At 41.2% G+C, this 22,775-nt stretch overlaps 8 protein-coding genes across 8 annotated transcripts; 2 read left to right on the top strand and 6 right to left on the bottom strand.

Annotated features, from left to right (window-relative positions):
- Window positions 1-100: 100 nt before the first annotated feature.
- HO133_010068 (uncharacterized protein) lies at window positions 101-1,223 on the bottom strand (the record flags this gene model as incomplete). Its single annotated transcript, XM_037300924.1, has 3 exons — window positions 101-444; window positions 495-617; window positions 674-1,223. 3 exons carry the CDS (start codon window positions 1,221-1,223, stop codon window positions 101-103), a joined length of 1,017 nt encoding a protein of 338 aa, XP_037153741.1.
- Window positions 1,224-3,059: 1,836 nt separating this feature from the next.
- Window positions 3,060-5,536, bottom strand: HO133_010069 (uncharacterized protein; the record flags this gene model as incomplete). The annotated part of the gene is made up of 4 exons (XM_037300925.1): window positions 3,060-5,171; window positions 5,227-5,301; window positions 5,352-5,383; window positions 5,437-5,536. 4 exons carry the CDS (start codon window positions 5,534-5,536, stop codon window positions 3,060-3,062), a joined length of 2,319 nt encoding a protein of 772 aa, XP_037153742.1.
- Window positions 5,537-5,856: 320 nt separating this feature from the next.
- HO133_010070 (uncharacterized protein) lies at window positions 5,857-7,366 on the bottom strand (the record flags this gene model as incomplete). Its single annotated transcript, XM_037300926.1, has 3 exons — window positions 5,857-6,834; window positions 6,893-7,073; window positions 7,134-7,366. The coding sequence occupies 3 exons, from the start codon at window positions 7,364-7,366 to the stop codon at window positions 5,857-5,859; spliced, it is 1,392 nt and encodes a 463-aa protein (XP_037153743.1).
- A 980-nt stretch (window positions 7,367-8,346) lies between these two features.
- Window positions 8,347-9,711, top strand: HO133_010071 (uncharacterized protein; the record flags this gene model as incomplete). The annotated part of the gene is made up of 5 exons (XM_037300927.1): window positions 8,347-8,428; window positions 8,490-8,632; window positions 8,692-9,145; window positions 9,209-9,556; window positions 9,611-9,711. 5 exons carry the CDS (start codon window positions 8,347-8,349, stop codon window positions 9,709-9,711), a joined length of 1,128 nt encoding a protein of 375 aa, XP_037153744.1.
- Window positions 9,712-9,759: 48 nt separating this feature from the next.
- On the bottom strand, window positions 9,760-12,335 carry HO133_010072 (uncharacterized protein; the record flags this gene model as incomplete). The annotated part of the gene is made up of 2 exons (XM_037300928.1): window positions 9,760-9,768; window positions 9,924-12,335. 2 exons carry the CDS (start codon window positions 12,333-12,335, stop codon window positions 9,760-9,762), a joined length of 2,421 nt encoding a protein of 806 aa, XP_037153745.1.
- Window positions 12,336-13,166: 831 nt separating this feature from the next.
- HO133_010073 (uncharacterized protein) lies at window positions 13,167-14,555 on the bottom strand (the record flags this gene model as incomplete). The annotated part of the gene is made up of 2 exons (XM_037300929.1): window positions 13,167-14,234; window positions 14,292-14,555. 2 exons carry the CDS (start codon window positions 14,553-14,555, stop codon window positions 13,167-13,169), a joined length of 1,332 nt encoding a protein of 443 aa, XP_037153746.1.
- A 578-nt stretch (window positions 14,556-15,133) lies between these two features.
- On the top strand, window positions 15,134-15,684 carry HO133_010074 (uncharacterized protein; the record flags this gene model as incomplete). Its single annotated transcript, XM_037300930.1, has 4 exons — window positions 15,134-15,193; window positions 15,251-15,286; window positions 15,345-15,482; window positions 15,544-15,684. 4 exons carry the CDS (start codon window positions 15,134-15,136, stop codon window positions 15,682-15,684), a joined length of 375 nt encoding a protein of 124 aa, XP_037153747.1.
- A 389-nt stretch (window positions 15,685-16,073) lies between these two features.
- HO133_010075 (uncharacterized protein) lies at window positions 16,074-16,691 on the bottom strand (the record flags this gene model as incomplete). The annotated part of the gene is made up of 3 exons (XM_037300931.1): window positions 16,074-16,154; window positions 16,214-16,430; window positions 16,489-16,691. The coding sequence occupies 3 exons, from the start codon at window positions 16,689-16,691 to the stop codon at window positions 16,074-16,076; spliced, it is 501 nt and encodes a 166-aa protein (XP_037153748.1).
- Between the last annotated feature and the right edge of the window lie 6,084 nt (window positions 16,692-22,775).

Consider the following 22,775-nt stretch of genomic DNA (forward strand, 5'->3'; position numbering starts at 1 on the left):
AGTTTGCGAACATCAAGACCAAAGCTCTTCGCGCCGTCCATCTCATTTTCGGGCTGACAACGCGCGCAGGACTAGCACGGAGAAAACGCCAATACAATGTTCAAGCTGGGTAACGTTCCTTCTGCTTGACACGCTCGCTCAAGGGAGTGATCAAGTGGCTAATGTCTCCTACGGGGATCTGGAATGGAAAGTCGACAGAAGCGAGCATTTGAGCAAAGAAGATCCACCAGCCTGCCAAAGTTGCGAGGAACCCAAAGGCGCCGGCTGCAACCTGCAATCGCTCTGCCATTTCTGTGTGTCCCAATGCGGTGTGCCAGTATGCGCCAGTTAGGATAACGAAAGTAAGAAGCAGTCCGAGGAAGATGGCCACGAAGACGAGGTTTGTCCGAAGTGCGCAGATGAGGTAGATCAGACTCAGGAGACCCATGAAGAGGAGGAAGAAGCCTATATCACAACCAATTAGTATGGAAGCGGCGATCCTGGGGCTAACTTACCAAAGCTCGCGTGGAATCCGGGGCTGGTGAGTCCTTGTGCGGGCTGATTTGGATCGGCCGCATAAGCTCCATAGGCGTTGAATGATGGTGTCAGTGTCGAGCCAAGCGTGAACCAAAACCCCCCTTTCATTCCAGAGATTAGCTGCCCGAGATGCATCGTTCGCATGAGAAGGACTCACCAAACGAACAGAAGACCACAAACGAGAACGTGTTTCCAAGGAAGAATTCGAGAATACCCCCAAGGCTCATCAGAAAACCTCCAATGAAGTAGTAGGCGCCAACAGTGGCAATGCCATCTCCGCCGGCGCCCCTCCAGCCCATGAGCTCGCACGAAAGCGGGCTGAGACTAAGCAAGAAGCCTAGGAGTGCCAACGGCGTGGGGTTCGCGAATGTGTTCCGGAGCTCGCCTTTGACGGCGTTTTGCGGATTGAGGTATATCTTCTCAAACAACTCCGGACTAATAGTGACCGAGTTCGCGGTACGGATCTTGTTGATAGCTTCGTCGGAGGGGACATCTCTGCCTAGATGGTAGGGTGACGTGGGCGAGTTGTTCACATAGTTTGGGCGGGCTGACTCTTCGGACACATTGTGCCGGGAAGGAAAGGATGGGTTGAAGTTCTTCTCGTGGTCTTCGGTCTTTCGGTGACGATTATCTCGGTGGAAGGCAAGATATGTATCCATTTGGCCGACTATCGAGTGATTCTTCGAGCAGAGGTAGAAGGTTGACATGGGAGGCTCGGAAACTCTTGATACGAAGAGAGAACGGATGTTTGGCTTTAGGGCGTATGAGTGGTGGTAAAAGGGAGATTTTTTCGGTATGGGAAGAAGGTACAAGTCAATTAGAATATATAATTCTAGAAAATCTTTGCACACTTGCTGATTGGAGGAGGAGAGGTGACATTGAGAGGAGAATTTGAGAGATTCTACATGCGCACAGGTTTCAGATTTTGTCCTATCTCCAGCATACCCTGGCGTGCATCAGCACACTGGCCACTTGCACATGGTCAATGGATGCTGAAGACGGTCATAGCTTGATTAGCGTCCTTGGGGGTATGGGGTAATGGGGTAAATAAACATGGGGCCAACTCTTCTTGCGATATATGCACATGCTCATCATGTGGGGAAGACCGTGCGCAAGCTCTTCCGGCAGTGTAAATGGTCAGTAATAGCTTAGTAGGACGTTGACAAGACTTACGCGCCGCCATTCGCCATTCGCCATTTGCCGTTCGCAAGATCAAACGTGGAGCACATCTGTCATGCTGCATTATGCCGTGTCTGGTTTGGGCCACTCTTAGCTTGGTGAAAATTTTGATATACGTTGAGGAAAGTTTTCTACCATGATTCATGACTCTTTTCTTCGCGCCAGACGGTCTAACAGCTTTCTACTGCTCCTCTGCACGCACTGTGCCTTCTGGCGCTTAAGCGCACACCTCAGAAGATCTGGCGCATGTATAGAACTTAGTTATCCTGGATCACAAGGCGCCGCGAGCCAGAACAAGATGCTCATAGAGATGAGACCAATATCCATCTGATAACGGTTCCTGATCCGAAGACGCACCCTGCACAATTCTTCCGTCTTTCAAGCGCCGAATCAGCATTGTGCCGAAGCCGCTGGCTTGAAGGACCTCAAATCATTCGAGGTGCTGGAATCGAACAACCTAATAAGCTCAAATGTATCCTCGTTTGCGATGCAACAGATTAATTTCGCACAGATCGCATCAGGCCAACGAATTCTCTAGGACAGCATCTAACAGGAACAAGTACCAAGAGAAAAGAGGAGGAGGGATGGTCGGCAATATGAACGCTTCCTGATTAGGAGTAGACTAGATTTCCTGTAGCCAGGAGCCTCATCATACTTTGCAATGACGCTGCGACTGCGGGTGCTTCTGTGCTTTTCGGGACGAAGCTGTCTCGATGCTTGTAGTAGTTGGTGTCGCAGGTAAGGGCCGACAGCGGAACTCGAATGGCCCCAAGAGCACGAGACAGCCGAACTTAGCCAGTGCGGTTACTGACTTTGTGTGGTATGATATCCATGTTGTCCCTTCAGCAGGTCACTTACCGAGAGCAACTCCATATTTTGATCCCAGACATCGTTCCATCAACTTTGAACATGCTACAGGGTTATTGTCATTTCTCCTCTAAAAGATCAAAGGTGTCACTAGTCTCGTAGATTTGTTGGCGCAATGTTATCGGCTCGAAAAGAAGCTCTGACTCCTCCATGAGAACCCACTGAAAGCAGCAGTCTAAATCTCATCTAAGTACTACTTAGTAAAGGCCCGATAGGTAATCCAGCAAGATCTGGACAGCACCGAATTAGCCAAAACTGTCGCCAAAAACCACCTTTGAGGTGATAAGGCGAGCGGTAAGCAGGCGTCCTGCGAAGAAGCTTGCTGCAGTAGCACATTCACCAAGAGACCATCAAAGCAAAGATTCCTTGGTACAAATGAAGTGAACCACATATTCCCTCGGTCAATAAACCTTGAGGCAGAGCATGGACGCTAGGTACCAGGACAGGTGAAATTTTCGGAGAAGATATTTCATAGCTCAGTATGAGTTGACGGCAATCTACCACTCCAAAGGTTCCTCAAGCAGCTCTCCTCTGTTGGTCTTTGGTACCGGTGCAGCCTCCACCTTGACAGGACCATTCCTATTACTTCTTTTCAGATAGCCACTCCCATCGAGCCAGGGCGTATCAATCGATCGCCTGTCTTCGAAACTCCTGATCTTGTCATCCATTTGCATGGTCAAGCCAATGTCATCAAGACCATTAACCAAACAGTGTTTCCGGAATTCTTCAACTTCGAAGTCAGCCAGCTTGTTTCCCGAAGCATCATTGACTCGTTGATTTGGAAGATCGACTTCAATCTCACGGCCTGCCTTGGCCTCTTCAGCAATCTTGAGCAGGGTATTTTGGTCTGGGATAGCCAGCGGTAGCATGCCGTTTTTGAAGGTATTGTTGAAAAATATGTCAGCGTATGAGGGAGCGATAATGCATGTGACTCCGAAATCAAGCAATGCCCATGGCGCATGCTCACGAGAACTACCACAGCCAAAGTTTGGTCCTGTAACCACAAGTATCTTGGCATGCCTGTACGGTTCCTGATTTAAGACAAAGTCTGGTTTCTCGGTACCATCTTCATTGAAACGGAGAGCGTAGAAAAGAGCCGTCCCAAGACCGGTGCGCTTTATCGTCTTCAAGAATTGCTTGGGGATTATCGCGTCTGTGTCAACGTTCGACCGCTCCATGGGCACCGCTATGCCCCTTACTGTACTGAATTTTGGCTGGCCCCCTGAGGAACTTGCAGTGGCGCTATTGGCATGAGGCTGGCTGTCCTCTGGTAAATCGAGTAGACGCTCCAGATCGTCGTCGGTATCAGTGTCAGAGACTTCAGGGCCAAGCTGCACCTTCGGATGAGCCTTTGCTGGTGAAACATTCTCGTCTGCTAATTTTCGAACATCTGCTAATTTGCCTACAATTGCGGCAGCGGCCGCCATGACTGGTGACATGAGATGGGTCCTGCCGCCAGCACCCTGGCGGCCCTCAAAGTTTCGGTTTGAGGTGCTTGCACAACGTTCCTTTGGGGAGAGGATATCTGGGTTCATGCCCAGACACATAGAACAGCCGGCTTCCCGCCATTCGAACCCAGCATCAATGAATGTTTTATCGAGACCCTCAGACTCAGCTTGCTTCTTCACAAGACCAGAGCCAGGGACAACCATGGCCCTTTTGATGTTTAGCGCAATCTTTTTGCCATCAACGATGCGAGCAGCGGCTCGAAGATCCTCGATCCTCGAGTTAGTACAAGAGCCGATGAATACCTTATCGATTTCTATATTCTCCATGGGTGTGCCAGGCGTTAACCCCATGTATTCGAGCGCACGTCTTGCACTGTCCCTTGCTGGTTCCGTGGGAAAGTCATCAGTGTTCGGCACGACGCCGGTGATAGGAACAACATCTTGTGGCGAAGTTCCCCAAGATACCGTCGGAATGATCTCCTTAGCATCGATAAAAACGTCTTCATCAAAAGTCGCGCCTTCGTCGGTCTTGAGACTTGACCAGTATTTGACGGCCTTCATCCATTCCTGGCTGTCAAATTTTGGCGCCAATGGCCTTCCCTGCAGATATTTGAATGTAGTCTCGTCTGGCGCTATCATTCCGGCTCTTGCCCCTGCTTCAATGGACATATTGCAAATTGACATTCTAGCCTCCATGCTCAATCCTCGTATAGCTGATCCGCAGTACTCGATGACTGCACCAGTTCCACCTGCAGTGCCAATTACACCGATGGCGTGAAGAATTATGTCCTTGCTACTGACCCCTGGTGGTATCGCACCGTCCACTCGTATCCTCATGTTCTTACTTCGCTTCGTAATCAGCGTCTGTGTCGCGAGTACATGTTCAACTTCGCTGGTGCCGATACCGAAAGCCAAGGCTCCAAAGGCTCCATGTGTAGATGTATGGCTGTCACCACAGACTACAGTGGTCCCGGGCAGAGTGAAGCCTTGCTCTGGGCCTATAATATGTACAATGCCCTGGCGCTTGTCGCCCAAGCCGAAGTAGGTTAGGCCAAACGCCTTGACGTTCTCTTCCAGGGTGAGGCATTGTGTGCGGGAGTCAGCCTCCTCGACGAATTGTCCCACGTTCTTGAAGTTCTTGCGGGGCGTAGTGGGCACATTCTGTAGGCTGTTACTAATCTAATCGAGACGGAAACAAGATGTCCCACATCCTCACATGATCGGTAGTGGCCAGAGTACAATCTGGTCTCCGCACATTTCGCTTGGCGTTCCTCAAACCCTCAAACGCTTGCTTTGGGCTCGATCAGTCTCCACTTGGCAGCATGAGTTTGCAATACTCACCGGTGATGTGACTTCATGGACGAGATGTCTATCTGTGTAGAACTTCAGTACATGAAGAAAACCTTGTTTGCGAGAATCCTCATACCGATATATAATAGAATTGTTCCATCATCTCGCTCATCAACGATGTGGTCCTGAAAAACCTTGTCGTAAAGTGTTCGGGGTTTTCTGTCTGCAGAAGGCATGTTTCAGGGGTCTGGTTCGCAGCTTCAACTATTTCAATTTGGGCGGTGCGGCCACTCAAAGAATACAATTGGGTATATCATGGAAGAGAGAGAGAGAGTAAAGTAGTTACTGTACGACGGGGAGAAAGGTGCCTCCGACATCGGCGCGGTAACCGGCTAAAGCTATCTGCTGATTGGCTGCGTAGTTTCTGCGCAGTTTCTGCGCTTAGTAAGTCGGTCTCCTGTCCTCAAGACGAGCCAGGTCCGAAGTTGACTTGACGCGATTCGGTACCTGATAAGATATTTTACAGCGTCATGCTACGACCTATCGTCAAGCTCATCTATTCCCTATTATCCTGTCTAAATACCCATAGAGCGAGCTCATGTCGTATAAATAGGCCTAAAATACCACACAATGCCTGCATAACTAGAAGTTCAATTGCAAGACGGTCTTCCCTCTTGGGACCAAACCAGACAAGCCAAATGTTTAGTAAGGTCAAATTGGTAGACTCGACAATCTCTCCCTCACTGTTCTTTTCCATTCTAAGTAAGGGTACGGGAAAATTGGCGAGCAGGCTCATCAGCAGAACCACAGGCTTGGACGGCGGGTGTTGCCATTGCGTCACTGACGGTTCTAAGAGGCCGCTTCGCGCGTTGAATCGGGGCAGACGATGTCTTGGACAAGGTATGAGCCGGAACAGCTGTGGTGCAGAGTAGATGAAGTTGATGATTTGTGGTATGAATAGAAGGAGAACCGTCTTGCTGAAATGTCCAAGGATGCCCACAATGGCGAAGACCATGCCCGCGAAATAGCAGTATGTGTCACCCACGAATACCTTTGCTGGATACCAGTTGTGCCACCAGAGAGCCATCGAAACTCCCATGAATGGCAAAAGCAAATACATTGAGAACAGGTGAGGATCGGTCGCTGGGTGAGGATTCGGAGTACTCGGAGCTGCGTAGAGAGATAGGACGTCGTTGGCGAGCAAGAGGCACCCGATGACTAACGATTGAGAAACCTCGATGCCATTGATGCCAGCCAGAATGTTGATGCTGTTCGGGCAGAATATGGCAATTGCAGCCATGTAAGCATAATACAGCCAGCCCAGATTTACCATCTTGCCCAGGTACTGCTCCAGTTGCACCGGTACCACGACATTCGTGACGCCGTAATCGACAAAATAGACGACTAACATAGGAATCGAAGCAAAGGCTGGTATGAAGAGCTTATGTCGCCACCGAATGTCGAACAAATCGTCGCCGATGCCTAATAGAACAACAGATTGTAGGGACAAGATTGCAGATAGATACGATGCCAACTAGAAGAGGGGTAGAGTCAGTCATCTCGAGTTCTGGAATGTTGCGCTATTCTCTGACCTTGTTATGTGGAAAGCGATGCAAACTCCGACCCGTCTCGACAAACTGGTGTTCAATGACGAGTTCTTTGTTGCCTCCGCCTGAAGTGGCGGCCACAATATCTTTGTAAAAGGGAAAAGGTATGAAAATAATTATCGTGAGAAGATGGACTACAGCGCATACAGCTCCCATAGTCTCCGGGCTATGATCAAATAATTAGCACCGTAAAAAGGCACAAAAAGATATCTACCAGCCTATGTACATTTCGATCTGTTTGAGCTTTGACATGTCTCGGCCCTTTAGATTCACTTTCATGAAAACGTCTCCGAGCCATCGAATCAGGCTGAAGGTGAGAGCGAACGCTAGACCGCTAAATGCCAACGAGGCGATTAGAGGCTCGCCATCGCCATGGAACGTGTTGATTAGGATGGCAACACAGGCCGCAGAGAGTGTCAAAAGGCTCCATGCCTCTGGCCCAGATAAGGTGGTAGTCATGGCAGTTCAAAAGACAGACATTTTTTTATTTCCAAGATGTTGCAGTAACTACAGGCCAAAAATAATAGTCGGTCGTCATAAGCGCGATAGCCGCAGCCAATTGACATTGCTCCGAGTAAAGGACTTTAATTAAATATGTGCTGGGGCGCGGGCTTCCCAGTAGTGAAAAGCTTGCCGAGTACTGGTTTTTGACTATATTTGATTCTCAGGGAGACCCCCTAAAACCCCTCGGACCCTTCGGGGGCTCTTTAAGGGCTCTCCGAGAGCTTATATCGGAGGGGCTGTCAAAGCAAGCTCGAAATTTGATTGTTTTAGTGATATTTGATTGATTTCGAGCTTGCTTTGACAGCCCCTCCGATATAAGCTCTCGGAGAGCCCTTAAAGAGCTCCGAAGGGCTTAAGGGATTTTAAGTGGTCTAACCCTGAGAATCGAGAGAGAGATGTTATATTTCACTGATCAGGGGGAGACCCCCTGAAACCCCCCTAACCCTCCGGGGGCTCTCCGAGGGCTCTCCGAGGGCTCCTGCCGGAGAGGCTCTTCTCGCAAGCTCGATAATTCAAGTAAAAATCTTAGTTCTTAGTATATCTTTACGAATACTTTATCAAATTTCGTCTACGCTGTACTGTTTGAAAGCGCATAGTTAACTCTATAACTCTACGTATTTAGTTTATTATTATATTTTTGATAAAAGAAAAGGAATCAAAAAAGGTAGATTTGAGGATTTTGAAGTTCTTTTCCAGCTTCCTCTTTTGGATATACCCGTGTGCACCCGCGTTTAGATCGAAAATGAAGAAATAAGGTGTGTTTTAGACTGAAAATGGTGAGATCCGATGGTCTGATTGGTCACTAGCCTCTTAGCGTAGAAGCCATTTGGGATTTCAACTCTTGAGCATTGAGAAAGCAAGCTTTCCAATTAGGTACTATGTTCTGGATGACAGCGGCACTGTGCGTAATCCAAGTTTGGTTTGAAAAGCCTGATATGGGTGAAAATAGCGATGTAAATGACATCGAAGGGAGGAAGAACGGATTTCAGAGCTTTGAGCATGCGGCCGCCGATATAGGTACTCAATACGTAATACGATTTATGTATTTCTTTTGGATACTGTTGCTAAACCTCCCTAGTGCTTGCAGCGAGCTTCAATTCTTCTGGCACACGGATAGTCCTGTGCTCGGCAGATCACAAAATCAGGGTGTACAATATAGACGAAGATAACGAGTATTTCTTAGTAGACCAATGGCGTGGACATGATGCCGAGGTGCTGGATGCAAGTATAGCCCTTCTACTGCCGTGGAGATGCGTTGCTAAGAGGTTTGTAATCTGAAGGTCCAATGGCTTGCATCCAGCTTGGGACAGTTCTTTGCAACTATTGGCGGCGACAACAAGTTCAAACTATGGCGAGAGGACCCATCGCAAGCATTCAAGAGTGGACGACGCTTCAGGTGCATCTTCTCGCAGTCGCCGCTCAACCATGTCTCCTATGTTTCCTTTGGCTCTAAGACTATCAGACATGACCTTTTCCTCTCTCTAATTACCCACGATGGACTACTTTCCCTTTTGGAGCCCGCAGATCCCGAATCGTTGAGCTCATGGAACGTAATCGACAACATCTATCCCTTCGGGCAGCACCATCGAGGCACCGAGGCTAGATTCAGATTATCTTTCCACCAAGGCGAGGGCCCCAGTACCAACGCAGTTTTCGCAGGTTTGGACCCGAATGCAATTTCACTCGCTGTCTCCGCGATCGAACACATAAAAATATATCGCGCCGTTAAGTCTGGTGAGCCTTCGGAAAGTAATTACCTATTTTACGAAATGATCGAGATACAGACCGATGCCACAGTCAATGAAATAGCCTGGGCACCGGGATGCCTTCATCCGTACGATATAATTGCTGCGGCCTGTAATGACGGTACAATTCGTATTTTCGAAGTCAACACACCACATGAAGTTGATGCATCGTCAAGGACCCCGGCCGTTAAAGCATACAAACCCAATGGACCGCGAAGAGCATTACCAGCGACTATGCGTAATGCGCCCTCTGGTATAGGTGCTGGTTTAGCAGACATGTCTCGCAATGCACCTCCACGCGAGGTCATGAATAGCTTGAACATCAAGCATGAGTGGAAACAAGCCGCATTACTGTCGCATGATGAGGCACCTGTCTGGAAGATAAGATGGATATACGACGGTAATTACAAGCATTTGTGAATATGTTGTAGTCGTTGTCTGACCTCCTACGTAGGCAGTGCTTTGGCTTCGACAGGCGATGACGGGAAGGTCCACTTATGGAAGCAGAGCTTAAGTGGCGACTACGTTGACTTTGCAGAGACCGAGCCAGTGTGAAGGACGAAGTGGACGAGTGATGATACTGTTTTCCCCATTGCTAGAGGCTCATAGCCCCTGCGGAAGCGAGAGCGAGGGTGTTCGCTTCCCTAGCCGACAATACACCATCCAATGATCACAAGGATCGTCTGCACGGGATGCCAGACGCAGTACAGCACTTTATTTACAAAGACAAGCATTCTTGTCACTACCATGAATAAATTCAGAAGCACCAGCAAGTATGCGGCGGCAAGGGCAAGATCTTTCATCGCTCGAAAATGATCCTGTGTTGTTGCATTTGCCGTTCTCAAGGTGGTCAAGGCAGGCGAAGCATGATGCAGTGTCCTCATGACATGGCAAATCATCTGGTGAAGAAGTTGCTGGACAAAGCCCAGTTTAGATGAAAGTTCGACGCAAGCTTCTGCGGCGTAAAACCACCACTTCACGTCTGCTGCTTTCCTCAAAATTGATCGTCTATGCGCCAGAGTGTCCTCCTGCATCAAGGCCGGCAGGTCTGGATGTTCACCTTCCGGCTCGGCCTCAGCCCATTGTCCAGCAAACCATGCCCCGCTATCACCGCCAATAGCAAGCTCTGCGGGTAGGGTTGCCTGCTCCTTGTCGTCAGCAGCATATTGAAGCTTCACTCCTGGTACCGCTCTAGATTCGTTACCAAGGTGGCCGTATATAGGGGTGCATCCATCGCCACTTTGGTCCCGCTGAATGCGCTCTCGAGCAACATTTGCACGTCCGATACTTAGTCCTTGAGTCAATTGCGTGGGGCTTGCTAGGTTTTTCGGCCAGTTCTCGCCCGGTGGTTGCCTGAGACAGTCTGCGGGCATCGGTTCCTTCCTCTGATATCTTGTTTCTGCTTGGTCTCTTGCGGAATCGGCCTTCTCTGTGGGTCTGATTGCTCGGCTCCTTGCTGTCATCAAGCCTGAAGTTTGGAGACTGTCCACTGAGTTGGTGCTGGGGTAGGATTGCTTGTTTCTGGGTACACTTGCTTGACGGTAGCCATCCAGAGGCATCTCGCACCCGGGAGAAAGGTAATTCACTCTCGGAACGACGCTGCTCTCTTCTTGCCTCTGCATTTTCGGCCTCTGTCCCCACCTTGGCCCCTTTGTTGAAGTGGTAATGAAAGTGGTGGTGCACACATCCTTTACAGCTTGCCTTTGTTGTTCTAAAGGCCTCAGCCTTGCCGGCAATCGCTGCGTTGGGCGACGGTAGGAAGACTTTCCTAGGTTGGCGAAATGGCTGGGATGTAGAAATTGCAAGTGTGGGAGGTATTGGTTCAAGGTCAGAGAAGCCGGTGGAGGATCTGACAGCGTTGGGGATGGGCTTGATTCTGATTCGTTTGGAAGGCACTGGTGTGCTTGCCCAGTAACCAGAGAAGACTGGGATTGGGTAGCGCTCGCTGTCTGGCTGCACGTCGTTTGGGACTCTCGGCCTAAATAAGGATCCGTCTTTCTCATGGCGTTGCTGATGTCTGTGTGGGATTCAAACGACGACCCTGTTGGTGTGTTGCTTGGAGTGATAATCCTGACCCTTTGCCGCTTCATGATGTCTTTCCTCGGCGTTGGTAGAGAAGATTCTCGGCTGTTTGCGTTAATGATGACCGTGTCACCGGAACCACTCTTGCGAACCACACCGCTTCCGACCTCCTTTCTTTGGATCTTGTGCAATTTGGTAGGGGGTGTGCTAGGTCCTTCCGGCGTCCATTGTCTGGGGGATGGTAATGTATCAGGGTCAAGCATGGCAATACTCCCTCCTCCATGTCTGTATGCCCGAGCAATCCCCTCTTGGTATTTTTTGATCTGCCCATCCGTCATATTCTGTGGGTCGTGGTTATCCACACCGGGCATCTCAACCAGCAATCGATCTCCCAACTGTTTTATAGAAACTGTTCGACCAGTCTTGTCGCTCATACTCTGAGCAATGGGGCTCAAGAGCGGACTCTCCACCAGACTCCATCCAAGGCTGTCCTGCTTCCACTTCTCACTGCGGGTCTTTCTCCTCGGCGATGGACTGGCTGGTCTGACTTTACCCACAGCAATGTAGTCACCCCCAAGGCACTCCTCGCTGCCATCACTAACAACAAATGGACTCACAAGTCCGGTCCTAGGGTTGGCTCCACGCTCCACCAATTGATCATCTCTGCTCACAGTCCTCATGCTCCCTCGCCTGGCCCCAGGACGATTGCTTCCTCTCTTGATCCTTTGTTCGTCTCTCCGCTCTTGCCTGAATTGACTCGAAGCTTTTACTTCGTCTCTAATTGTATCAGTCTTGTATTGCTCAGTCCCTTCCGCAAAATGTGCTTGTTTGCACTCGCCAAGTAGACCTCTGACGGGCACCGGTTTCCGCTTGGCCTTCTGCCTGGGAGCTTGGATGTCTGGTCCTGCGTTCTGGACCCTCGACTTGGCTCGCTTGTCATTAGTGTCAAGGTAGCCGAAGACTGTGGCATCGATACTCCATATTTCAGGGGCGATCTCGTAAGGCTCGACAGGTGAGGAAGGCTGAGGAGGCTTCTTGCGGAAGAGGTTGAATGTTGCGATTGACGGAAATGAGGATGGATTTTCTCTTTTCTTATGCCTAGAGGTGCATAAGGGAGCCGCTCTAACAGAAGGGTTTGGAGTAGGCGGGGACGACATTGTTTGGGTGGAAACGCCAGTGCATTCCTCAATGCTCAGGGATAGTCGCTTAAGAATAATGGATTAGATGAGGGCAAAACATATACGGTGAAGCATTCATAAGACTGATTTGCAAAAATTCGATGGGTTGATGATGCAGCTATCTCTTCATAATTCTTTCATTCGATAGATGGAAAGAGCCACTGGTTGACCACACATTTCCTCGCTATCGTCATTTCTCGCCCATGGCTATTCTACGCACGAAATATTGAAGATTCTCTTCCCAGATCTGCCTTACTGTTCCTGAGCCCTACAAATCGAGTCAGCAATGTAGCTAACACTTTATACATTCTGGGTCGCGACGAGCTCTTACACACTCTGACCGTCCAGCTTGCTGATCGCATTAAAGGCCCGAATTTGAGTCATGGATTTTTGCTCGTCTTAACTGACTTGAGCAGAAGGGCGAAATTACTGTGAAAACACACTCTGACATAAGATGGAAAATTTTCGCGAAATAATACGATACCCGCTTCCGAACGCATCTGGCAGGTGCTATCACACCGGACTGGAGAGCTTGAGATGACACTGAGTTCCCAAGTGCGGATTCTAAAGCTATGCTGGTACAGGGTTGAGGCGTCCAGGGGTATTACGATAGATAAGCTATACCAAACGCTTATAGTTACATTGGTCATGCTGGTCTAATTCGTTTGTGCGCAGTTCAGATTCGGTGTCGAGAACTTGAGCATGTTTTGAGCTGAATCGGTTATTTTTGGGTGACGTGGTGGTTTGAAGCTAGACTCATCGTGAAGGTCACCACGGAGAGTACTGCCACAATTTCCAGTTTTCTGCAACTTAGAACCTCCTGCTCTCTCCTCTTGGTCCAGCCCCTTGCAAATGCCCCCATCGCTGTCCGTTCGGCAATGGAGCAAGACTACTTCGTTTCAACGGACTACCCTCCCTCTTCGCGGGACTCAGGCTTCTTTCCCGCTGGCCTTGCGGACCAACAAAACTTGTAGACGCTGACTTGCGAAGTGGCGAGTTTGCATGAGAGAAAACTCCTAAGCTCCCACCGTCTCCAGTACCAGCAGCTCTGAATTGGGGCTGTCGCATGGCGGTCTGTGGACGTATGGGCGATGATGAATCCCGGAGATGAGCTGGAGTCTGCGCAGATGGTGCTGTACTTGTTGAGATACCTCCTGACGGCATCGCTCGCCAAGCAGAGCCATCAAGATCTACATGTTTGGCGTAATTGGGGTTCGGTCGAGTGTGAAAACCTCTATTTATGATGAACGTAGGCGCGTAAACATCCACAGAATCATCTTCATCCGCGTATTGTGGCATGCCATCAGTGGACGTTCCCGAATTACAGTATTGAGTCCCAACATTCCGCATCTGGGGCTGAGTGCGCGGATGAACGTATTTAGTGTCGTACTCATTCATGACCTCCTTATGTATGACAGATGCATCTTTCGACTGCTGCGAGAAGCTTGATTGAAGGAGCAGCATTTGCGCAGACAGTAGGCCTGCAAGCACCATTGTTGTTATAACAGTGGTGCTCGGTCTAGGATCGGAAACTGCAGTTGGTAGGAAAAGCCAATACACCAAGATATGTCCGGGACTGAACAAACAAAACATTCGAAGGGAAATTGGAGTCGGGTCCCAGACTGCAACTTCCCAGACGTCTCTTGTGGCATCCGGATGTGATCGAGCTTCTGCATTCTCGCCGGCAAGTATGTTCGATAAAAAGCGTAGAGGAGATGAAGCCATAGGGGAGGAGTCTACATGGACACGGTGAGCAGACGGCGTGCTCGGCGGAGCGTCCACAGAGCTTTCGAAAAGTCTGTAATGCCGTCGGCGATTGAAAGTATAGGCGGCGTTCACGAAGGACAGTAGGGAAAGGAGATGGACAAGGAAGGCTGCCTGTTACAATCCCACTTAGATGACTGTTGTTTGATCTGCTGTGGGACGGAGACTTACAAACCAGGCCAACCAGGGTGTATAAGCTACCTCGTCTCCGAAGACATCATCCCCAATATTCCTAGCGCTGTATGCAGTGTTTGCTCTTGCAATCAGGAACACCACGTTTAACAGAAAGCCGATAGGATTAGCCCACTCCTTCTTCCACTGATCCCAGTCGTTCGAATCCAATTCCTCGGAGAGCCAAAGTAGGAAGTCGAGCGGGTTCAGATAGGCTTTGATACGTTCTACCAGCGGCCGTCGCCGAATGAGTCGTGGTGCCATACTCGACGTTTCTCTGATCACAATGAAGAGCGTAAACAACAATCTTTAGTCTTCAACATTGATCATGAAATGTGAGCCCATCACAGGCTCATTCGCAGCGAGGAGACACACGACGAACGCGCAATTGAGAACGCGAATATGAAGGTGTTGAAGAATAAAAGCTACTTAGGTAGGCATTTGAGGCGGGCGCCGGTCTTGGGGAGATGCGTCTAAACCTCAGCCAATGTAAAGTATAGCGCATGTAATAATACACTTAGTAGGACCAAGTATACACAGAGGAGATTCTACATTTCTGATCCCGCCACGCTATAATTTGAGGATCAAACACATATTTCGAATAAAAGATATAATCTTGGTTTAAAGATACTATAAGATCTAAGAAGTTGTAGTTAAGCTATTAAGTTCTCCCTCGTGGAAGATTTAAAGAAATAATCTACGGGTGAAGAGGCAGCTTATATCTGTATTGACACTTAGCGTTGGCTGAGGTTTAGAAGCATCCCATTCTTGGAGTCCCCTCTGAGGATTTGCAGGGAATCATTCATCAGCCCAGTCTTCACTTAACACAGTCATCTATTGTCATGGCAGCTCCACCATCCGCGTACAAAGATCGCCACTTTCTAGCTGTCATAGGTGATGAGGTGGGCGTCTATCTACCTCTGGTGAATCGACTGCCTCATGCTTACAATGTGATCTAGGATTCTGTGACAGGTCTGCTGCTTGCTGGTATTGGTGTATGCCCAATTTCAACCTCATAGCCGCTATGAAAGTAGGCTGACCATGGGAAAACAGCATGTCACTCCACCTCCAGACGCCCAGAAAAACTTTCTCGTCGTAGATGCCAAAACAGAAAACTCAACTATAGAGCAAGCCTTCGACAACTTTACACAGAAGCGAAAGGACATCGCTATAGTACTCATCAATCAACATGTGCGCCAGGACTCTCAAGGCGAACTATGACATTCTCCTTTCAGCTGACTGATACACTCAGATTGCGGAGAAGATAAGGGGTCGGGTCGATACTTACACAGAAGCTTTTCCCGCAGTATTGGAGATACCGAGCAAAGACCATCCCTACGATCCAGAGAAGGATAGCGTCTTGAAAAGGGTGAGGAGGTTGTTCGGAGAGTGAAAGGGCGGACGACACCAGTGAAGCTCTCTGGACCAGTCAAGGCTACCCACCAAATGGTTACACCCTAGTGAAATGACAGGCGATAGGAGTATACATCGGAAAATGACCTCGTCAATGGACGCGAGCGTTGGAACTGGATGATTCACAAATATCTGAGGAAGAAATTCAATGATATACATTGTACTCGCAAAGCAGGCAGTTGGCTGCTTAAGAGGTCTGTGTACATAGACCCGCCATTTAGACGCCAAAACAGGATTCCCAGTCATCTCGGAACATCCTCTGTACACGCTGGTTTGCCTTGCCTCAGACAGTAGTGGACAATCCGCGTAGGGAGTCACGCATGATGAATCCTTGAAAGCGAAGTTTGGAAACATGACGCTATGGGGACCTCAAAATTTGATCGATGCGGTCAAGCATGTGACCTTTACATGATCTTCGGTGTAGACATCTGCAGACACGGTATAATGGCCCTACGAGTTTGTTGCGGTCAGCATAAGCTCGCAGCGCCACGTAACAAGCTGCCACTCACAGGTGGAATTTCCTTTGGTAGATCCACATCCTTTGTGATAGTCTTCTCTCCGATCAATGGACACTCCTCATCGACGGCACTCTTCATCTGCTCGCAAAGATCGGCTTGTTGGTTGATCAAACGTATCAAGCCATACTTGACAACCAGGACGACGTATGCACCTTGCGAGACCTCTTCTGTGAAGTTGCCCTTGGCCTTGATGGTGAGTGTCTTGCCACTGCGAGAGGCGTTAGCAATCCAAGGCGGACTTTGAATGCGCCGGATAGCGAACTTACGGCAAAGGAGGATTTGGTTCTAGGTCAACGTTGTTGATGGTGAGAATGAAGTCGTCACTCTTAGCGCAGAATTCGAGTGGGTTGTCACCAGGCACTTTGAGGTCGTCATCAAGTACTTGTTGATTGCTACCGAAAAAGGAAAGGGAGCTGGACGTGGCAAGAGAAGAAAGGAGGAGCGGCAAAAGGGTGGTAGTGAGCTTCATAGTTGTTGTAGAATGACTGTCAAGGCTTGGTAGAAGAAAAGAGGAGTTTGATCTATCTGTAATGTTTTTTGAGTATCTTGGATGAGCGAGTAGATGGGGAAGCTCACATGATAACCTAGAAGTCGACCATGTATCAATGGAAACGACGAGGGCGTGCTAAAAGTAATAATGCACGGTTTAAAATCCGATAAATCCGGCGTAATATCAAAATATCTACTTCTTACTAAAATTCTATAGTTACTCGATATAATAATAATAAATAATATTAAACTTTTATTACTAGTAATATTAATATATTTAAAAACTTAAATTTATTATTTTTTAAATCTTATTAATCTATTAATTCGTAAAAGAAATTATTATTATCTCTTCTTTTATTACGTTTTATTATTATTACTAAAATTAATATAGATAGAATAATTAATTATTTAATTATTTATATATATTTCTATTCGAATTATAAAGAGTAATTACGAGTTACTATATTACCTCGTAAGATAATAAGTTATACTCTCGAATACTAAGTCTAATATAATATAAATTCTATATAAATATCGACTTTTAACGTTACTTCTCGATTTTCACACTAAGAGCTAGCTAAGCGAGCGGAGAAGATCTTATTATATAGCTATATAGATATATAATAAATAAAGCGATTTATTTATAAATTTAGATATTACTATAGTAATCTATTTTAATTCTTTATATAAATTATCTAAATTAGAGGTAACTTATTTAGCTCGAAGAAAAATACTTAATATTATAACTTTTAGCCTATATTTAATCTACAATTAATCGCTTCTAATAGCGAACGCTTTTCATAGGTCGCTTTCTAGTCTTTAGTTTACTTAATATCGTCCGAGGGCCTCTTAATCTTATACTCGTCGACGCGTATAGTATAGAAAGACGCTTATATAGAATTATGTGAATATTATAGTTAACAGTAGTAGAAGAGTAATAAAATACTACTTTTTTATCTATATAGCTCTATAGGGCTTAGTACTCGAGGGTGTAACTTACTATCTTACGAGTTACGAGATAATAGATAATATATATTTATAAAGAAAATCTTATCTAGACTCTTTAAATTAGAATTAAAACTCTTATTTTTCTTTCTTTTATTATATCTATAATATATTTTAATTCTTTTACTATATTTATATCTCGAACTTTTTAATTTCTCTTTTAAATCTCTAATTTAATTATTTTCTTTATTTATCTTTAAAGAATTAATTTATATAGCTATATATTAGCGAGCTAGTATTAATTTAAAAGATTTAATTAAATAATCTATCTAATAATTATTTTTACTTTTTTAAAAAATATTAAATATAACTAATATATTACTAACTTTAATCTCTCTTATTACGATTTATCTCTTTTCTATTTACTTTAAATAGAATATTAAAATATATTTAATATTTTACTTTCTCTAATTATAAATATAACTATTTAAAATAATATCTAATATTTTATTTATATAGAGAAAATATATAAATTTAATCTTTTTTATATATATTTAAATAAAAGCGAAATTTTTAACTCTAATTAGATTTTATTAAAAATATCTTTAATTTAATTCTAATTTCTCTTATTATACTAGTATTCTTATTTATTTAAAAATCTTTAATTAATAATAATTTTAATATAATATTTATTTTCTACTTTCTTTTAATCTCTTATTAGCTTCTATACTTTTCGAATATATTAATTTAAATTTAAATTTATTATTATATTTTAATTAGCGAGCTCTATAAATTTTAAATTTTTATTTTATTAAAATCTCTCTTATTTTATATCTTTTTTTTTTTTTTTTTTTTTTTTTAATATAATTTTTTTTAAATTATTAATTATATAATTACTATCTAATTCTTTATATTAAATATTATTAATATATATAAAAGAATAAGATAGAGCTGAGCCTGAAAATCTTGAATTTATATGTGTAGCCAATCATCAATTCGGGTTCGCTACGCTCTTTGGTTAGATCGGCTGAGTCATCGCGGGTAAATAAATTAGCGTCCGCAACCATCAAAATCTCGCCCTCCCACGCCTCCCCACCTCCCTCATCAAAAAAATAGGTGTACGTTATTAACACATAGAATAACTTTTTTATTTTCTATTAAATTTTTGAGATTATTTTTTTAAATTGTAGAACGAAATGTGGGCTTTCAGATTAAAAAAGAATTTCTAAATTTAGTCTTATAATTATTAAAGCGCAAGGAATTCAAATATCGCTCACCAAAGTTCGCTCGACAGCCACCAAGCCGGACAGCCTTAATCAGATACACATTATTTGATTTTAGAATAACCTTTTTGTTTTCTATTAAAATTTTGGGATTTCTTTTTTTAATTATAGAACGAAATATGGGCTTTTAGATAAAAAAAGAATTTCTAAATTTAGTCTTATAATTATTAAAAGGCAAGGCACTCAAATATCGCTTACTAAAGATCGCTTATCAAATTTACTCGATAGCCCTAATCAAAAAAAATTATTATGAATTTAATTTATAGGCCTTTACTCGTTAATATATATAATAGAATAAGATAGAGCTAAGCTTAAAAATCTTAAATTTATATATATAGCTAATTATAATCTTAGAATTACTACGCTCTTTAATTAAATCGATTAAGTTATCGCGGATAAATAAATTAGTATTCGTAACTATTAATAAATAATATATATATATTATTAACATATAGAATAACTTTTTTATTTTCTATTAAATTTTTAAGATTTTTTTTTAATTATAGAACGAAATATAAGCTTTTAGATAAAAAAAGAATTCTTAAATATAGTTCTATAATTATTAAAGTGCAAGGAATTCAAATATCGCTTATTAAAGTTCGCTCGATAGCCGGACAGTCTCAATTAGATATATACTATTTAATTTTAGAATAACTTTTTTATTTTCTATTAAATTTTTAAGATTTTTTTTTAATTCTTAGAACGAAATATAAGCTTTTAGATAAGAAAAGAATTCTTAAATTTAGTCTTATAATTATTAAAGCGTAAGGAATTTAAATATCGCTTATTAAAGTTCGCTCGACAGTCGGATAGCCTTAATTAGATATATATTATTTGATTTTAAAATAACTTTTTTATTTTCTATTAAATTTTTAAGATTTTTTTTTTAATTTTTAGAACGAAATATAAGCTTTTAGATAAAAAAAGAATTCTTAAATATAGTTCTATAGTTATTAAAGTGCAAGGAATTCAAATATCGCTTATTAAAGTTCGCTTAACAAAGATCGCTTATCTATTTACTCGATAGTTCTAATTAAAAAAAATTAAAAATTTAATTTATAGGTCTTTACTCGTAATATATATTTTATTAATATATATAAAAGAATAAGTTAGAACTAAGCTAAAAAATCTTAAATTTATATATATAGCTAATTATAAATTTGATATTATTACGTCTTTTAGCTAGACTATCTAAGTTAGTTTACTAGCTTTCTTAAGCTCTCTTATTAAAAATTTAAATATATATTATTTAAATTTAAGATAACTTTCTTATTTTCTATTAAAATTTTAAGACTTTTTTTTAAATTATATAGTATAGTTTACGAGTCTTAAAGATTTAAGAATTTTAAAATTTAATCTTATAATTACTATAAGATAAGAACCTTAATTATATTACGAGCGTATTCTATATTCTTAATATACCACTTAGTCCTCTAATCTATTCGAGCCTAGCGTATCTTAGTAGAGACATTTATCTACTATTTAATATCTTTCTTCTATTTATATAATTCGATATCTTAGTTATCTTATTTAAAATACTTATATTAATATTATATCTATATCGATTCTAATACTATAACTAAGATTAATTTACTTATTTTATTTATATTAATAGACGAATTTAAAGAAACGCGTTAATAGAGGCTTTAGTAAGAAATTAAGTTAAGCTATTATATCTCTAAATAAATCTATTAAATAGATAATTCGATTTTAGAGCGAATTAAACTCGATAAATAATAGTCGAGAGATAAATAAGATATTAGACTATTTGTATAACTAGCGAATCGAAAGAAATAGCCAATATTATTAAAATACTATTTATAAATTTTTTTATATATAACTTCTCTATAAGATAGAAAACCCTCTAGATGAAGTAAATATACTCGAAAGAGTACTGTTTAAAGTATTTACAGTCTTCTTAATATCTTAAATAATTAAGAAATAAGTATATTAAATCTTCGCAAAGAAATAACATTATCTTAAACTTTATAGTGAAATTTTTTATTCTTAATATTAAATAACTATGAAATATTTTAAAGAGATTTCATTATTCTCTAATCGATCTAATATTCTTAATATCTATTCTTTCGAAATATTTAAACTCTTCTTAACTCTCTTTTCTTTTTTCTTATAATAAAGTTAAATATCGAAAGAATAAAGTAAATTAAGATTCTATTAAAGTAAATCAAATTTCGATAAATATTAATTCTATTAGATAATATTCTTAATAAGATAGACTTAGTAGATATACTTTAAAATATTATTAATAGTTTATAATTATAATATTAAACTAAGAACTAACTCGACAAATTTATATTTATATTAAATAAAATTCGTTAAAAGCGAGATAATTTTCGAGAGATTATTATTCGATATTACGTCGTTATAATAGAAAAGAATTAAATTATAAATAATTTATTTTAGATCTATAAATTAATTAAGAAGATAAATTAGCTAGTTTAAGACTTTTAGAAGAATATAATTTCTCTATAATAAAAAGTTAATAATCTTAATTTATAATTAATAAAGAATTTATAATTACTCTTAATTAAGAAGAAATATATATCTAGATATTTAAAAGAAAAATTAATTAAAGTCTTAGATTTATCTCTATTTATTAATAATAATAATCTTATTTAAGATAATTAATTCTTTAGAATAGAATAGAAATTTAAGATTAATAGCGATTATTATTTTATTAAAAATTTTAAAATAGTCTACGTAGTCTTATAATTTAGCGATAAGATTATATAGTATATTATATATAAAAGACTTTAAAACTCTATTAATCTATATTAATCTATTAATAAAATTATAAATAAATTAGTTAATATTTATAAAAACTTAGATCGATATAATAATATATAGCGTAATATAAATACTCTATAATAAGAGATCCAATTTTTTATCGATTTTTATTTAGACTTTATTTAATTAGCTATTATTCTTAATATTAAAAAAATCTTTATATTAAAAAATTATCTTTTAAAGAAATTAAGAAAGAATTTAAAAGAGTTATAGAATATCATTAGAAAATTTATTATCTTAAAGATTATAAAAAAATATCTTCGAAAATTAAATAACTTATATCGTATTAGATATAAAAATATAAAGTCTATAAAGACTATTATTAAGTTAATTATAATATGAATTATAACTAATATATATCTTATATTTATTATTAGAATTATAATTACTATATCTTTAAATATTAAGATTAATCTAAATTTAAGAAAATTAATATATTATAATTACGATAAGAAAGATTATTATTAAAATATCTATATAATAATTATCTAAATCGAGATTAGTAAAAAGGTCTTTAAGAAAGTATAACTTTACGCGATAAATATAGATAAAGAATTTGAAATTAATAATATCGATATTATAGATAGTAATAATTCTTTATTAAATTCGAGAAATAAATAGTCTCTTTTAAAGTTATAATAAGAGGTATTTATAAAATATATCTAATAGATAATTTTAATAACGCTTTAGTATATCGTTCTTTTTATATATAAATTACGCTATCTTTATAAGAGAGAAAGTATTTATTTTAAAACTTTTTTATAGATAGTAAATATATCGATATTTATATAGTTATAAATAAATTCTTAATTCTAATAATATATAAAGTCTTATATCTAAAATTACTTCTACTATTATAATTTAAACTATTAAGAAATTATAATAATTAGATTATAAAACGATTAATTATATATTATTTATTCTTTATAATAATAATAAAAGATTATCGAGAAGAAATATATTTAATATTAATTATATTATTAAAATATAATATAATAATTAGAAAATCTTAAATAAATAAATATAAG

The sequence above is a fragment of the Letharia lupina genome (assembly GCF_014066315.1).
Source record: "Letharia lupina isolate WasteWater1 chromosome Unknown contig_8, whole genome shotgun sequence".
Lineage (NCBI taxonomy): Eukaryota > Fungi > Ascomycota > Lecanoromycetes > Lecanorales > Parmeliaceae > Letharia > Letharia lupina.